Source organism: Trachypithecus francoisi, unplaced genomic scaffold, assembly GCF_009764315.1.
Source record: "Trachypithecus francoisi isolate TF-2019V2 unplaced genomic scaffold, Tfra_2.0 Lachesis_group12, whole genome shotgun sequence".
Taxonomy (NCBI): Eukaryota; Metazoa; Chordata; class Mammalia; order Primates; family Cercopithecidae; genus Trachypithecus; species Trachypithecus francoisi.
The window spans coordinates 12,877,500-12,895,138 of record NW_022681457.1 but is presented as its reverse complement, the minus strand read 5'-3'; the positions used below and the strand labels follow the sequence as shown (position 1 = coordinate 12,895,138).

Genomic DNA, 17,639 nt, shown 5'->3' with positions numbered 1-17,639 from the left:
AACTCTCTGCCTCAGCCTCCCGAGTAGCTGGGGTTGCAGGCACCCACGATCATGCCCGGCTAATTTTTGTATTTTTAGCAGACATGGGGTTTCACCATCTTGGCCAGGGTGGTCTTGAACTCCTGACCTCGTGATCCACCCACCTCGGCCTCCCAAAGTGCTAGGATTAAAGGTGTGAACCACTGAGCCCGGCCGGATGAAACTTTATATGAGGAACAGTCCATGTAATTTGCTGCAGTCTCCTCCATTCCCTAATATTCAACCCAGCGTTTCTTTACCAATTATGTTTCCCTCCAGCCCCACAGTTTTATACCTAGGGACACTAGCTCACTGAATTGTGTTTCAAGGGACACAGCTCCTTCACAGGACCTCATTAAGGGATTCTAAACATTGCAGGGCATTATGTACTATCCTCAATCAACAAGAAAAACTTTGTGTTGTCTCCAGAAACAATGAAAGTTGTCACAACTGCCCCCTCTGCAGAATGACCTCTGAGCCCACATGCAGGCAAAAATCAGAACCAGAAGGCCCTGCAGTGTCTCCTAGAAGGCCTTGGTAACAACGCAAAATAGGCCAAAAATGGAGCAAAAGCTATATTCTGTCAGCATACTGTCCCATCTGAGGCAAACAAAATTTGAATCCCCACAAATGTTATATACCCTTTTAAGCTGACAGAGTCCTATTATGTCTCCAAACTACCCCACAGTTAATACAACTTACAAGATAAAAGGTACTTAAACAAAAGGCCTTTATCATTGCACAAGCCAGTTAACAGGCAGTTCCTGGTACGTGGTGGAAGCTAAAAAACGCTTCATCATAAGCGTGGCCTGAGATCGACAATGTCTTCAAAAAAGGCAGTCCTCTGAAAGCTGCCAGCAGAATTCAGGTCAGGTCCTGGGGCCAACAATGCACTATGTAGCCAGAGGAGGAAATGAGAAATCCCCCTAAGAGCTTAGACTACTCATACTTTCCTCCAACTAATGGAAGAGGTCTGCCTCCCTGAGCATGTTGGGGTGGTGACTGATGCACACTCTGTGGGTCTCCCAGTGGGTAGAGATGAAAAGGCTTCAGCCACAGAAACTGGCAGTGATATGAATCTGGTAAGGTCCCTGGGCAGGTTTAGAGAGTACAACATAGCTACACATGCTTCCCACATACCTCAAATTTATGGGGAATCCATAGATGTTTGGATACATGAGTCACATCAGGAGAAGGCTCTTCTCAAAGGCTAGCCTCCAGTGCCATCATACCAAGTTAAAACAAACAAACAAACAACACACAAATTCACAGCATATAGAAGGCCTTTCTTCTTTGGGAAATCTTGTGTTAAATGTGACAACACAAGCTGGGCATGGTGGCTCACACCTATAATCTCAGCACTTCGGGAGGCCAAAGCATGTGGATCACCTGAGGTCAGGAGTTCAAGACCAGCCCGACCAATATGGTGAAACCTTGTTTCTACTAAAAACACAAAAATTAGCTGGGCATGGCGGCAGGTACCTGTAATCTCAGGTACTCAGGAGGCTGTGGCAGGAGAATTACCTGATCCCAGGAGGCGGGGGTTGCAGTGAGCCCAGATTGCACCATTGCACTCCAGCCAGGGTGACAAGAGCAAAATTCCAACTCAAAAAAAAAGAAAAAAAAAGTGACAAAATAATTTCCCACATTCACTGCACATGAACTCTTCTGTGTCTTAAGAGGCCAGAGCTTTGGCTAAAGGATTTCCCACATTCACTGCATTCATAAGGTCTTTCTCCAGTGTGAACTGTCTTGTGTTGAATGAGGTGATTTTTGCGGGTAAAAGATTTCCCACATTCGCTGCACTCATAAGGCCTTTCTCCAGTGTGAACTCTCCTATGCTGAAGGAGGGCAGAGCTTTGGCTATAGGATTTCCCACATTCATCACACTCATAAGGCCTTTCGTTAGTGTGAACAGTCTGGTGTCGCATGAGGTGGGTTTTTCGGATAAAAGATTTCCCACATACACTGCACTCATAAGGCCTTTCTCCAGTGTGAACTGACTGGTGTCGAACGAGGTCAGTTTTGCAACTAAATGATGTTTCACATTCACTGCACTCATAAGGCTTTGTTTTAGTGTGAGCTCTTTTGTGTCGAAAGAGGCCAGAGCTTTGGCTAAAATCTTTCCCACATTCACTGCACTCATAAGGCCTTTCTCCAGTGTGAACTCTTTGGTGTTGAATGAGGACAGATTTCTGGCCAAATGATTTCCCACATTCACTGCACACATAAGGCCTTTCTCCAGTGTGAAATCTTTGGTGGTGAATGAGGTAGATATTGCAACTAAATGATTTCCCACATTCACTACACTCATAAGGCCTTGCTCCAGTGTGAATTCTCCAGTGTCTCAAGAGGTTAGTGCTATGGCTAAAGGATTTTCCACATTCACTGCACTCATAAGGCCTTGTGCTAGTGTGAGCACTCCTGTGACGATAGAGGTTAGTGCTGTGGCTAAAAGATTTCCCACATTCACTGCACTCATAAGGCCTTTCTCCAGTGTGAACTCGTTGATGTTGAATGAGGACAGATATCTGGCGAAAGGATTTGCCACATTCACTGCAGTCATAAGGCCTTTCTCCAGTGTGAACTCTTTGGTGTTGAGTTAGGTGACTTTTGCGACTAAATGATTTCCCACATTCACTACATTCATGAGTCCTTGTTCTATTGTGTGCTTTTCTGTGTCGAAGAAAGCCAGAACTTTGACTAAAGGATTTCCCACATTCACTGCACTTGTAAGGCCTTTCTCCAGAGTCAGCTCTTTGTTGTTGAATGAATACAGAGTTCTCTCTAAAAGATTTCCTGGATTCAGTGTATTTGAGAGGCTTTTGTCCAGTGGGAACTCTGAAGTGTCGAATCCTGCTGTGTGGTCTCTCACTGCTGGGAGTCACCTGAAGCTGGAGAAGTCCTGAGGTAGCTGAAAAGTCCCTCCCAACTTCCCCAAACATGAAGGGTTTTCCTGACACGTGGAACCTGCAGTTCATCATAAATGAGGCCTGGTCCCCATCCATTTCAAAGAGCTTCTCTCCATTATCAAGTTTCTGGAGCTGGTGAAGGTTTGAACTCATCCAGAAATCTGATGCCCCACCCAAGTACAATTTCTGTCCATGGGGTGAGGCTTTGAGCTCAATCATTCGTAAAACGTCTCTCAGGACTGGGGTACAAATCTCACAGGGGTGACTCTTATCGGTGGATGTATCTGCCTTTGGAGTCCTGCCCTGTGACAGTTCTGCCACAGAAATGCTCTCTGCAGAAGGTGCCCCCTCATCTTCTGCTCCACACCAACAACCTGAAAGAAGAGAAATGCTGAGAAAATGCAGGTTCACTATGGTGTGAGAAGTTACATCAAAAATGTGTGTCAGACAAAGAATGAGTCTAAGAAAATGTTCTTAGGATATGAGAGCTGGTGGCAATTTGGGGAAAAAAGGCTCCACAAGTCACAGAAAACAAGGAAGGCCTTATGAGATGAAAGACACAAAGTTGGGGCACAACTCAGAGAGAAGAGGTAGGGTCTCTGACTCACTATTCTTCCAAAAGCTTTTATCAGGACCTCCTCCCCTATGAGAAGAGAGGACTTCGGTATACTGCACAGAAGATTATTGGTGTCCAGGCCCAGGAGCAACCCATGGGAACTGAATACTAGGTGTGGAAGGACTATTTAAAAACATGTGCACATCTGACAACATATTACATGTGGGTAAGTGTTAAAGAACACTCTAGAAGTTGCACTGGAAAGGAACAGGTAACACGTGGAGGCCAAAAATTGGGAGCAGCTAAGGGCTGGAAGTCATGGATGAAATAAAAATCAGAACATGTGTAGAAAAGAAAAAAAAAGGCCAGGCGCTGTGGCTCATGCCTGTAATCCCAGCACTTTGGGAGGCTGAGGTGGGCGGATCACGAGGTCAGGAGATCTAGATCATCCTGGCTAACATGGTGAAACCCCAGCTAACACGGTGAAACCAGTCTTTACTGAAAACACAAAAAAATAGCCGGGTGTGGTGGCGGGTGCCTGTAGTCCCAGTTACTTGGGGGTCTGAGGCAGGAGAATGGCGTGAACCCGGGAGGCAGAGCTTGCGGTGAGCAGAGATAACACCACTGCACGCCACCCCGAGCAACAGAGTGAGACTCTGTCTCAAAAAAAAAAAAAAAAAAAAAGAAAAGAAAAAAAAAGAAACGATGTATGTCCTATGGAATTGGCACCCAATCACTGAGAACTCAGGACAGGTTTATGGTGTGATTAGAAACAGCCCTAGCGTCTTGCCCTCCCTTAGTTGTCACTCATCAGGGCCGCCAGGCTTCCTCTGAGAGTATCTTGCTATTTGCACCCCGTAAAAGCAACCAGAGCCATCCCCCAATCCCAGTTGGGCAACTATACTGGGCCTGTAAGATGCAAGCCCTAAAGGGTAGACCAGAGAGGTGCACAGCCAGCACTGGGACAGAGCAACTCAGCACATGACAAACTACAGCAGTGAAAAATAATGTTACGGCCGGGCGCGGTGGCTCAAGCCTGTAATCCCAGCACTTTGGGAGGCCGAGACGGGTGGATCACGAGGTCAGGAGATCGAGACCATCCTGGCTAACACGGTGAAACCCCGTCTCTACTAAAAAAATACAAAAAAAAATACTAGCCGGGCGAGGTGGCAGGCGCCTGTAGTCCCAGTTACTCGGGAGGCTGAGGCAGGAGAATGGCGTAAACCCGGGAGGCGGAGCTTGCAGTGAGCTGAGATCCGGCCACTGCACTCCAGCCCGGGCTACAGAGCGAGACTCCGTCTCAAAAAAAAAAAAAAAAAAAAAAAAAGAAAAATAATGTTACAAGAAAATCTAGGCCGGGCGCGGTGGCTCAAGCCTGTAATCCCAGCACTTTGGGAGGCCGAGACGGGTGGATCACGAGGTCAGGAGATCGAGACCATCCTGGCTAACACGGTGAAACCCCGTCTCTACTAAAAATACAAAAAATTAGCCGGGCGAGGTGGCGGGCGCCTGTAGTCCCAGCTACTCGGAGGCTGAGGCAGGAGAATGGCGTGAACCGGGAGGCGGAGCTTGCAGTGAGCTGAGATCCGGCCACTGCACTCCAGCCCGGCGACAGAGTCTCCGTCTCACAAAAAAAAAAAAAAAAAAGAAAATCTTTTAGGTAGATCTTTATGAAAAGCCTATGGAGCAATTAGTAGTTACCATCATGATGCCTGCAATTACTGAAACAGGCAGCTTGAGATTTTAGTTAGAAGCAAAAGGCAGAACACGGAGCAAACAGCATCCTAGAAGTGGACAAAGCCATCCCGTCATGGAGAAGGCAAGGACAAATCCTTTAGGTTGAAAGAATGATCCTGTCTCCCAGACCCTTCACTGCATGCCTAGAGGCAACAGGTGTTAGGATAGTCTTGAGAGTGCCTTGCTTGGCGGTGTCCCCCAGAATACATACGCCAAGAAAGTGGGAAGCTCTGTAGAGCTCACAGTCTAACTGAAGAAAGGACAGAGCTGCCTCAGGGACAGGGGAAAAGGAGAGACCCACAAAGGACACTGGGAGGAATAGGAGGGCCTTACCTAGGGATGCCATAATTGCAAAGTTCTCCAGCATCACATCGTGGTACAGGAGCCTCTGCGTCTCATCAAGGAGCTCCCACTCCTCCTGGGAGAAGTAAATGGCCACATCCTCAAAGGCTACAAAACCCTGCTATGATGAGGACAGTTCATTCCATGATCAGCATCTTTCCTAGGACCCCAAGTTGATTCTCCCACACGTCCATCCCTGGCTCACCCTCCTCCCCATCTCCCCACCTCAGGGAATATGTCCATCCTCCACACGTTGATTCCCCCACACGTCCATCCCTGGCTCACCCTCCTCCCCATCTCCCCACCTCAGGGAATATGTCCATCCTCCACACGTTGATTCCCCCACACGTCCATCCCTGGCTCACCCTCCTCCCCATCTCCCCACCTCAGGGAATATGTCCATCCTCCACATGTTGATTCTCCCCACGTCCATCCCTGGCTCACCCTCCTCCCCATCTCCCCACCTCAGGGAATATGTCCATCCTCCACACGTTGATTCCCCCACACGTCCATCCCTGGCTCACCCTCCTCCCCATCTCCCCACCTCAGGAAATACAACAGGCCCTGATGCCACTGATGCCCACTCTCTCCTCATGGTCCCATTGGTCACTGTGTTCTCCCACAGCAACAACAGGCAGGTGGACAGATAGAAACCACATTCTCGTGTCTATAAATTCTCCTGGAATCCCTCAGACCATGGCTCCCAAACACAACTGAAGGCCTGGGTTCACATTCCGCTCTCATATCCTCCATGTCCAGACTCATGAAACAAAAGCTCACACTCCCCCTTCATATGTGCATCACTCTTTCCACCACACCTCTCCCAACCAACTCACTCCCTCAGCCACCTCCACCCCCATCCCATAACACAGGCATCTCTCCTGCCTTCCTATATGTTACTCAGCACAAGATATCTAGAAAGTGCTTGCAAATTCAAACAAGTTTCAGGACTACCCAGACCTCTGATGGTCCCTACTGCCACAGGTAGCCCCATATCCTGCTCTGAAGCCCTCCCTACCTGAGTCTATTCTTTTCATCAACCTCAGCTACCCAGAACCACATACATATGTCAGACACACATGACCCTTTCCAACTTGTATTGCACTAAACAGTAACTGCCTTCCTCTCTTGCTACCCTTCATTCCAGTGGCCCTCCACCCAAGGTTAAGTGATGCTCCCAGATGACTACTTCTGCCCCTAAACTTATCCACCAGTCTGCATGAAACTCCGTAGGCATAGGAGCAGTCATAAGATCCTGGTGAGGCCATAGAGCCGTAAAGCATTAGGTCTGGCTTCAGCCTCATCTTGTCTGAAATCCCACTAGGCCTCTAATATGGTTTGGCTGTGTCTCCACCCAAACCTCATCTTGAATTATAACTCCCACAATTCTTATGTGTCATGGGAGGGATCCAGTAGGAGTTAACTGAATCATGGGGGCGGGTCTTTCTTGTGCTGTTCTCACAATAGTGAATAAGTCTCACAAAAACTGATGGTTTTAAGGCCGGTCGCAGTGGCTCACGCCTCTAATCCCAGAACTTTGGGAGGCCAAGGCAGGCGGATCACTTGAGGTCAGGAGTTTGAGACCAGCCTGGCCAATGTGGCGAAACCCCATCTCTACTAAAAATATGAAAATTAGCTGGGTGTGGTGGCGCACACCTGTAATCCCAGCTACTTGGGAGGCTGAGACAGGAGAATTCCTTGAGTCCAGGACATGGAGGCTGTAGGGAGCTGAGATCTCACCACTGCCCTTCAGCCTGGGAACAGAGCAAGACTCCATCTCAAAAAACAAACAAACAAACAAAAAAACTGATGGTTTTAAAAAGAGGAGTTCCCCTGCACAAACTCCTTTTTGCCTGCTGCCATCATGTAAGATGTGACTTGCTCCTCCTTGCTTTCCACCATGATTGTGAGGCCTCCCTAGCCATGTGGAACTGTAAGTCCATTAAACCTCTTTTTCTTCCCAGTATCAGGTATGTCTTTATCAGTAGCATGAAAACGGACTAATGCAGCCTCCACATCCATCTTATGTTCACTCATCCTTCATAAACCTTGCCACCTGCCTGGTATCCTCTCTATATATTATTCCTAGGCCCACTTCCCTCTATAACCTGTGTTTGTGATTTCCACACATCCATCCAGATACCCAAGTATGGTACCCTCTTGTGGCTCCCACGCCTCCCTTTCCTGGCCTGCTATTAATATTATCATCATGACCAGGAATCCCACTACTCAATGGGATCTATGATGTTATGGGCTCAATGTTTCTGCCCCATGCCCACCCACAAAATGCTTACGTTGAAGCACTAAACACAATGAAGCATAATATAGTGTGATAGTATTTGGAGATGGAATCTTTGGGTGGTAATTAGATTTAGATCAGGTCAAAAGAGCCCTCATGATGGAATTAATGCTTTTGTAAGAATAGAAAGAGATTCCTTGCTTTCTTCACATATTCCCTCCCAGGAAAGGCCATGTGAGGACAGTGCAAGAAGGCAGCCACTGCAAGCCAAGAAGCAGCCCATCACAAATAAGTGAATCTATAGGCACCCTGATGTAGAATTTCCTAGCCTGAAGAACTGTGAGAAACACATTTTTGCTGTTTAAGCCACCAATATAGGCTATTTCATTATCAACCCAAGGTAAGACAGTGATACAGCCTGGATATTTGTCCCCTTCAAATCTCACCTGGAAATGTGATCCCCAATGTTGGAAGTGGGGCCTAGTGGGATGTTATCTGGGTCATGGAGGTGGATCCCTCATGAATGGCATAGTATCCTCCACACAGTAATAAGTTCATATGAGACCTGGTCGCTAAAAAGAGACTGGTGCCTCCCTTCTGTCTTGCTGGCTCCCTTTTTGCCTTTTGCAATGAATGGAAGCTTCCTGAGGCTCTCACCAGAAGTGGACACTAGCACTAAGCTTCCTGTACAGCCTGCAGAACTATAAGCTGTAATAAACCTTGTTTCTTTATAAACTACCCAGCCTTAGGTATTTCTTTATAGTAATGTAAATGGCCTAACAGACATAGGGCTCTATCCTAGTTCAATACTATCCTCCACTCTTTGTAGAAGTTTCTATCCTGCACCCCTCCTCAGAGTTCAAGACCTGTGTGTCCACCTAGCCACTTGATACAGCTACTTACTTATTCTCTAAAACATTTCATATTTTTAACATGGACAAAACACAATCCTGATATCTTGAGTGAAAAATAATCCTACTATCTACTTGGCTCTCCCAGTAGATGGAGCGTCTATGCTTCCAGCTGCTAAACCCAAAACGCCCTGAATCATCCCTTCTTATCTCTCAGTCCCGGTATCAGAAAATCAGAGCTGACTTACAATCCAAAATTCAACCATTTCTACCACACTGTGGCCACTACTCTGGCCCACATCATCTATACTCGCCTGGACTATTGCATTAGTCTCCTCTTTCCTCTTTGGTATTGCTACCAACTCCCTTAAACCCACAGTCTCTTGTCTGTGCTCAGCCACAGGAGCCTCATGAGGCCTGGGGAAGATCACTTCCCTCTTCTGCTCCAAATCTTCATTGCTGCCATCATCTCCAGAACAAAGACATCCGAGACAGTCATTTAGTTTCCAGCTCCTGTACCTCTGCTCTCTGTTCCCATGAGAAGGAAATGAGACTTGAAGTTCTCTTAACCAGCTCAGCCTCACTCCAAGCAGCTCCAAACACCTGTACTTATCTCTGGGACAAACTTCCACATTCATTCTATTATTTGCCAGCAACAGGTACCACCTCATAGAATACCCACCCTGGGCATATTTTGCTCAGAGTCCCTAGGCTCAAAGCCTGGAAAAGCGGTAAGTAAAGAATCCCAGGTCACCACAGTCCCAGTCCCAGAGATCCCATTGCTGGAATCAGTGAGGTTCTGGATTTCCTCCACTCACCCTAGTAGTGTCTGTAAGTTCTTCTTACAGACCTATAAGTATTAGTGGCAATCTGTGGGAAGAGATACGTTCTGAGAGGCAGGTGACCACATTGCGGCTCCATGGGCTTCTAGTTCCAATGTGTAACACCAGAGCCAGGTGTCCTGGGATGACTGCTTTATATCTGGGTGTCAGTCCTTGGTGCTGACTTTTATCAGCTTTGTGACCTCGTAAAAAGACTAGGTCCCTCCATGCCTGCTATCATCACTGCCCTTCCAGTGAGTTCCTCTGAACAGCTTTTGTGAAACTTTTAGAAGGGTGACTGAGCCATGGCCCTCTTCTGTCCTACGCGCTGTGGCCCTCAGTGTGCTGGCGAAACTCAGTGGGGCCAATGCAGCGTGGCGCTGCCCCACCCTCTGCTCCCTGCACGCGTGAGGCCGGCCTGGGTCTCCCCAGCCTCCTGGCTCAGGCGCAGCTCCAAGCCGTCGCTCTCCCGCTCCCTGCTACACTACCAGAAACGAGACCCATCACCAGAGCCTCACTGTGCTGGACAATGTGGTCCGGCTGCAGAAAACCCTTCACGTGCCCCTCAGTTTCGGGTGGGGAGGGCGGAGGAGGCCGGGAGGACGCAGCGCTCACCAGGGTCGGGGCCCTCATGGCCGACGCCATCGGACTCTGGGCACAGCGGGCCGGGAGCGGTGGACGATCCGGGCGCGGACACGAGCAAAGCAATCACCACCGCCGGCGACCGTCAGGCCCCGGCTGTGCAGCTGGGAAAACCACTCTCCTCACGCCTTCTCGCTGCCAGCACCGGGTCCAGATCCGGCACCCGCGGATGGAACTGACACAAGCCAAAGTGCCCGCCACTGGGAGGACGCCGGAAGTCCCGCCCAGACAAGTTGGACAGAGCGGAAAAGTCCCTCTCCTGGGCCTCATTGGCTCCACGGCAAGTGCCTGGCGCACGGGCCTCGGGGTAATGTAGTTCTCACCGCTTCCTGGGCTGGCAGAGGCTGCTCTTCTCCTGGACCTCAGGGAGGAATGGCCCCGTGCTATGGAGAAAAGTGGAGGGGAAGCCTGAGAGGTGGTGTCTCCAGCCTCCTTGGACCAGGGAGGAGCTTCGCTGCTTTTTAAAGAGATTTTTGGAGAGTATTGTGTACAACTAGTCACCTAGGTAGTTAGAATCATTCAGATACAAAATGCCTCTATCCATGGTGAGAACCTAGTAAACATTACCTTCTTTCTCCACACATTTATGTAGAGTAGAAAGTTAGAGTCAGCTTTGTGAGTTACATTATGCTCAGTAAGGAATGAGGGAAATAGAGTTTACATAGAGCCACGATAGGAATGATAAAACATCCGTTAGATTGCACCGAAGCAGGAGGACGAAAGTGGAATTCTGTTTCTGGTTCTCACAGAAAATGCCTCTCCTGCCTGTGTAATCAGTAAGTGTGTCTAACCCTGTAAGGAACAGTGTTTTATTCATATAATATTTCTTCCTCCATATTCTTAGATATGCTTCTTTTAGGATTGTAGCAACTTTCTAAACAGAAGAGCCACTTAGCATATGTCATTTTAAAGTCGAACAGTGTCTGTAGTGTTCACAGTCAGAGCACTTGTGCAAAGGGGACACCAGAATGCCAGAGTAAAGGTTAGGGACACCTAGCTTTTATCTCTTTGATGCAAAATTTTGATCATTGATACTGTTACTGCAGGGACAGTGCCTGCAAGGGGAGTTGAGATTATCTCAGAAAAACAGTTGTGAAATGAAAATTACTGAAAGCCATTGTGTTAGTCAGGATTCTCCAGAGAAACACAGAACCAATAGGGTACATAGATGTACCAGAGGGGATTTATTATGAGAATTGGCTCACCAGTTATGGAGACTAAGAAGTCCCAGGATATGCCTTTTGCAACCTGGTAAATCACGATGTTGGGTGGTATTCAGTCTGCATCTGAAGGCCTGAAAACCAAGGGAGCCTATGGTGAAATTCCCAGTTGGAGGCTGAAGGCCTGAGAACTGGGTGAGGGTCATTTTTGTATGTTCCAGAGTCCAAAGGCCCAAGATCCAAGAACCTTAATGTTGGAAAGCAGAAGAAGGTGGATGACCCAGGACAAGAGAGTAACTTGCTCTTTCTCTGCCTTTTTGTTCTATTTTGGCTCTCAAAGCATTGGATGTTGCCCCCCAACACTGATGAGGCCAGATCTCCTTTACGTTGTCTACAGACTCAAATGCTAATATCTTCCATAAACATTCTCACAGACACATCCTATACTAAGGTTTTCCCAACTATTTCGGTAGCCCCTAATGCAGGCAAGTTGGCACAAAACATTAAACGTCACAACTATTAATGATCTTATGACTAGGCCGGGCGTGGTGGCTCATGCCTGTAATCCCAGCACTTTAGGAGGGCGAGGCAGGCTGATCACGAGGTCAAGAGATCAAGACCAGCCTGGCCAACATGGTGAAGCCCCATCTCTACTAAAAATACAAAAATTAGCTGGGTGTGGTGGCACACGCCTGTAGTCCCAGCTACTTGGGAGACTGAGGCAGGAGAATCGCTTGAACTCAGGACGTGGAGGTTGCAGTGAGCCGAGATCACGCCACTGCACTCCAGCCTGGTGACAGAGCGAGTCTCCATCTCAGGAAAAAAAAAAAGAATATTGAACATAATTAATTGAACTGAACATAGATTTACTTTGCTTTTTTTAGTGCACTCATACATAAGTCTGTGAGTACATTTGGCTTGACTCTGGAAAAAGTTTACCCTGAAGACATGTAGAGCAGATAGCTTTTCAGTTGCTGAATTGAAGTCCTGTCTGAAAAGAAAGGGAGAAGGTCTGGCTCCAGCATGATTTCATATAGAAAGGTAAGTGGGGAGCTCTTCTAAGTGACCCCACAAAGGACTCATTTTGTCTGCATATTTGAGTGTCTAATGGTAATTTTTTTTTTTTTTTTTTGAGGAAGAGTCTTGCTCTGTTGCCCAGGCTGGAGTGCAGTGGCAGGATCATAGATTACTGCAGCCTCAAACTCTGGGGCTCCAGTGACATTTCTGTATCAGCCTCCTGAGTGTATGGGATTGCAGGCACTCACTACTGTGCCCAGCTAGTTTTAAGAAGATTTTTTCCCAGCTAATTTTTAAAAGATTTTTTTTTTTTGCCGGGCGCGGTGGCTCAAGCCTGTAATCCCAGCACTTTGGGAGGCCGAGACGGGCGGATCACAAGGTCAGGAGATCGAGACCATCCTGGCGAACACTGTGAAACCCCGTCTCTACTAAAAATACAAAAACTAGCCGGGCGACATGGCGGGCGCCTGTAGTCCCAGCTACTCGGGAGGCTGAGGCAGGAGAATGGCATAAACCCGGGAGGCGGAGCTTGCAGTGAGCTGAGATCCGGCCACTGCACTCCAGCCTGGGCGACAGAGCGAGACTCCGCCTCAAAAAAAAAAAAAAAAAAAAAAAAAAAAAAGATTTTTTTTTTTTTTTTTTTTACAGACAGGGTTCTTGATATGTTGCCCAGGCTGGTTTAAAACTCCTGGTCTCAAGTGATCCTCCCGCCTCAGCCTCCCAAGTAGCTGGGGCTACAGGTACACACAGCTCTTATGGCAATTTCTTAGGCTAATAGTCAAAATATGGAAATATTAAGCTTGAAAAGTGCCAGAAAATCTGTATATCTACTTGTTTTTGTTGTTTAAGTAGATAAATTAACTAGGCTGCTCATGGAAATAACTGGCTTACCAAATTCAATTTGTTAAAATGAATCTCCCTTGAGTTATACAAATACATACACAGCACAAACATTGCTAAATAAATATTTTAAACTGACTTACAAATTAGTTAATTTTAATTTTTTTTTTTTTTTAAACAGAGTCTCACTCTGTCATCCAGGCTGGAGTGCAGTGACACAATCTGAGCTCACTGTAGCTTTGAATTCCTGGGCTCAGGCAATCCTCCCACGTCAGCCTCCAGAGTAGTTGGAAACACAGGTGTGCACCTGTACCACTATGCCCCGATAATTTTTTGATTTTTTGTAGGGACAGGGTCTCACCATGTTGCTCAGGCTGGTAAAGTTTTAATAGATAATTTTTTAGAGCAGTTTTGGTTCATAGGAAAATTGAGCTTCCACATATCCCTTGCCCCTACGCATGTACAGAGCTTCCACATACCCCTTGCCCCTACGCATGTACAGCCTCTGCACTATAAACATTCCCCACTAGAATAGCATATTTGTTACAATTTATGGCACATTGGCATGTTGTTATCATCCCAAATCTATAGTTTACATTAGGATTTACTCTAGCTGGACGTTATATGGGTTTTAACAAGTGTATAGTGACTTGTACACACCATGGTAGTATCACAGAGTAGTTTCACTGCCCTAAAAGTCCTCCGTGCTCCACCTGTTCATCCCTTCCTCCCTTAGCCCAAGCCCCTGGCAACCACTCACTTTTTACTGTCTCCATAGTTTTGCTTTTTCTGGAATGTCATGTAGTTCACATCACAATATGTAGTCCTTTTAGTTTGGATCCTTTAAGAGTCCATTTTTGTGCTGCTGAAAAAGACATACCCAAGACTGGGCAATTTACAAAGGAAAGAGGTTTAATGGAGAACTCAGTTTCACATGGCTGGGGAAGCTTCACAATTAATGAAGAAGGCAAGGAGCAAGTCATATCCTAGGTGGATGGCAGCAGGCGAAGAGAATAAGCTTGTGCAGGTAAACTCCTGTTTTTAAAGCCATCAGATCTCGTGAGACTAATTTACTGTCATGAGAACAGCAGGGGAAAAACCCACTCCTATAATTCAATCACCTCCCACTGGGTTCCTCCCGTGACATGTGGGAGTTACAATTCAAGATGAGATTTGAGTGGGGACACAGCCAAACCATATCAGATTGCTTCACTTAGAAATATGTATTTAAGGTTCTTCCACATCTTTTATTATTTATTTTAATGTGGATAAATATACCATTTTCTAGATGTACCACACTTATCTCTTCACTTACTGAAGGACATTTTGGTTGCTACCAAATTTTGCCAATTATGAACAAAGGTGCTATATTCATGTACAAGATTTTGTGTGGACATAAATGTTTAATTCATTTGAGTAAAACCAAGAAGCACTATTACTGGGTCTATGGCAATTGTTCTGGCATTGTTTCACATTTCAAATCAGTTGAGAAACCTTCTCAGGTGTCTTAGAGGAAGCAAAAACAAAGTGCTTCTTCCCTTTTTCCTTTTTCTTTTCTTTTTTTTTTTTTTTTTTGTTGTAAACAATGCTTTATGGCGGTAGGGTGGGTGCTGGACAGGCCTCCAGGTAATAAATAACAGGTACTAGCAACAGCAGGGCCAGGCGGGGAGGTAGGGACAAATGACCCTGGCCTCAGGCTTTGGGAGCTCTTGGGGTATGGTTACGGGTTCAGGGGGACAGAGGTTAGCCAAGACAGAGGAAGCAGCAGCAGGTACGGGATCCCCCTTCCCCCGTGGCTCAGTCTTGCCCCAAAGCCAGGCCCCACCAAGGAAGGGGGACAGGTGGCGGCGCAGCTTCTCCGGGGCCAGGGCAGGTTGGGACACGGCCTCTCGGAGCCTGGGCCTGGGCCCCAGCCGGAAGGGCAGGGCTGGTCCTGAAGAACAGGTGAGCTGGCTCCGCAAGGCTCAGCAGCCACACGGCTGAGGGGCCACGGCCTGGGCACTCGGAGGCTGCCGAAGCTGGCGGAGGGACGCATCCCCGTACTGAATGCCGGATCCCATCCTCTCGGGGTCTAGCTCACCTGAGTCAATCTTGTTGCGGATGGTGCGGGCACAGTTGAGGAACGCCTCTTCCACGTTCTCACCTGTGAGAGCGCTGGTCTCCAGAAACATCAGCTCATTCTCCTGGGCAAAGCGGGAGGCCTCCAGGAAAGTGACCTCCCGCTCAGGGTCCAGGTCCTTCTTGTTGCCACAGAGGATGACCACGATGTTGGGGCTGGCCAGGGTGCGGGCATCCGTCAGCCAGGCAGCCAGTGAGTTGTACGTCTCCCGGCTGGTGATGTCGTCCACCAGCAGGGCTCCAGCCGCCCCTCGGTAATAACTCCGCGTCACCGACACTTATTCTCAATGAACTGATGAAGGAGACATGATTTGCCACTTCCTGCACTGCCAATCACCAGGAATTTGAAGAGGAAGTCGTAGGTTTCGACCATGACTCGGTCGCGGCCGCGCCTGCTCCTCGGCTGGCGGCCGCTCCACTCCGGCCACAGCCCCGGCTTCTTCCTACTTCCCGGGCCCGGCACCGCCACTTCCGCCCTTTTTTCCTTTTTCAATAATCTCTAAGCCTCCAGATGTCTGTGAATGTCACCCTGTGAATAGACACACACATACACACAACACAGTCACACACTGCATAAGTGTGTTACTATTGCACACCTATCTGCAGGACCAGAGTTCAATTACCCATTTCCTTAATATCTAGTGCACAGGAATATGGAGAAAGGGTCAGCATGTTAAATGACATCAGAGAGACACAAAACAAAACAAAAACACACACCATTACAGAATGTGGCAAATTCTGGACAAATGTCTCATCAACTTCAAGAATAATAATAAAAAGTGGTAGCTATATATTATTATAGACTCACCAGATGAAACTATTAATAGCCATATAGATTCATTTTGGACCTGATTGCAATGAATTTGTCTTAAAAATCAATTTTGGGCCGGGCGCGGTGGCTCAAGCCTGTAATCCCAGCACTTTGGGAGGCCGAGTCGGGTGGATCACGAGGTCAGGAGATCGAGACCATTCTGGCTAACACGGTGAAACCCCGTCTCTACTAAAAAATACAAAAAACTAGCCGGGCGAGGTGGTGGGCGCCTGTAGTCCCAGCTGCTCGGGAGGCTGAGGCAGGAGAATGGCGTGAACCCGGGAGGCGGAGCTTGCAGTGAGCTGAGATCCGGCCACAGCACTCCAGCCTGGGCGACAGAGCGAGACTCCGTCTCAAAAAAAAAAAAAAAAAAAAAAAAAAAAAAAAAAAAAATCAATTTTGGTTGGCCGGGAGCGGTGGCTCAAGCCTGTAATCCCAGCACTTTGGGAGGCCGAGATGGGCGGATCACAAGGTCAGGAGATCAAGACCATCCTGGCTAACCCGGTGAAACCCCGTCTCTACTAAAAAATACAAAAAGCTAGCCGGGCGGGGTGGCGGGCGCCTATAGTCCCAGCTACTCGGGAGGCTGAGTCAGGAGAATGGCGTGAACCCTAAAGGCGGAGCTTGCAGTGAGCTGAGATCCAGCTACTGCACTCCAGTTTGGGCGACAGAGTGAGACTCCATCTCAAAAAAAAAAAAAATCAATTTTGGAGACAATTCGAGGCAACTGAGCACTGATGATATATTTTATGATGCCTTAAATAATGATTGATAAAGTTACAGGAATTATGAAAGAGCTCTTATGCTTGGAAATGCATTCTGAAGAGATGCAGCATTGAATGACAAGATGTGGGAATTGTAAGTAAAATAATTATGTGTGAAAAGAGTTCAAACAAGAACAGCTACTAAATGATAAGTAATATGGACGATTTAGGAAGGTTTCATAGTGCTTCTGAACATAGTCTTTTCCATTTGTGTATATACTTGAAAATATCCATTAGAAGAGGAAAAATATGTTTTTGTATCCATTACTTGTTAAGAGGGATGGACGAAAAAGGGCAGGTGGAAACTTATAGTTTCAGGGGTTTAAGTACGTCTTAACATAGGAATTGTGTACTTTAAATATGCAGAATTTAAGACAACTAGATTTCACTTAAGCCACTTTTAAAAACACAAGTAACAAATTCTCAAAAGTTGTCACTTCCTAATTATTTTACTGTTTTACTCTTATATATACATTGTTCTATAGTGAGCAGGTGTATGAAAATCTATCCCAAAGGCCAACGAAGGTGAAAGGCCAAAGAAGGAGAAAGAGGCCAAGAAATTGTTTTCAGAAACATTTCATAGGGAATCACGAACAGAAGTGATGTCTTGTGCAGCTGTGAGACAATGGATCCCTGTATCTGCCCTCCAGAAAGCAGTATCCTTTACATCCTTTTTAGGACTCTTTTTATAGTGGTCAACAAGGCTGGAGGTTTTTTTTTTGTTTGTTTTGTTTTGTTTTGAGACGGAGTCTCACTCCGTTGCCTGTTGCCAGGCTGGAGTGCAATGGCACGATCTTGGCTCACGGCAACC

General features: G+C 47.1%; 1 protein-coding gene and 1 pseudogene across 3 annotated transcripts; both read right to left on the bottom strand.

Moving 5' to 3' along the window:
• Positions 1–730: 730 nt before the first annotated feature.
• ZNF530 (zinc finger protein 530) lies at positions 731–10,340 on the bottom strand. 2 transcript variants are annotated; one of them, XM_033224645.1, is made up of 3 exons: positions 10,092–10,340; positions 5,557–5,686; positions 731–3,304 (listed from the first exon to the last, which is right to left on the bottom strand). In XM_033224645.1, exons 1-3 carry the CDS (start codon positions 10,119–10,121, stop codon positions 1,668–1,670), a joined length of 1,797 nt encoding a protein of 598 aa, XP_033080536.1. In that variant the 5' UTR covers positions 10,122–10,340; the 3' UTR covers positions 731–1,667. The 2 variants fall into 2 exon arrangements, with proteins under 2 accessions (XP_033080536.1, XP_033080537.1); XM_033224646.1 differs by having other exon boundaries at positions 1,515–3,304; positions 5,557–5,683; positions 10,092–10,333.
• A 4,371-nt stretch (positions 10,341–14,711) lies between these two features.
• LOC117091832 lies at positions 14,712–15,641 on the bottom strand (annotated as a pseudogene). The gene has a single exon (XR_004440545.1). The product of XR_004440545.1 is annotated as a ras-related protein Rab-4B-like (transcript).
• Between the last annotated feature and the right edge of the window lie 1,998 nt (positions 15,642–17,639).

What these genes read in the sequence shown, in the direction of transcription:
- ZNF530 (XM_033224645.1), bottom strand. Translation starts at nt 10,121, where the DNA reads ATGGCGTCGGCCATGAGGGCCCCGACCCTG. An exon ending in CCATGAGGGCCCCGACCCTG is followed by an intron (nt 5,687 to 10,091) that starts GTGAGCGCTGCG and finishes TCCTCATCATAG; the next exon opens with CAGGGTTTTGTAGCCTTTGA. An exon ending in TGCAATTATGGCATCCCTAG is followed by an intron (nt 3,305 to 5,556) that starts GTAAGGCCCTCC and finishes CTCTTCTTTCAG; the next exon opens with GTTGTTGGTGTGGAGCAGAA.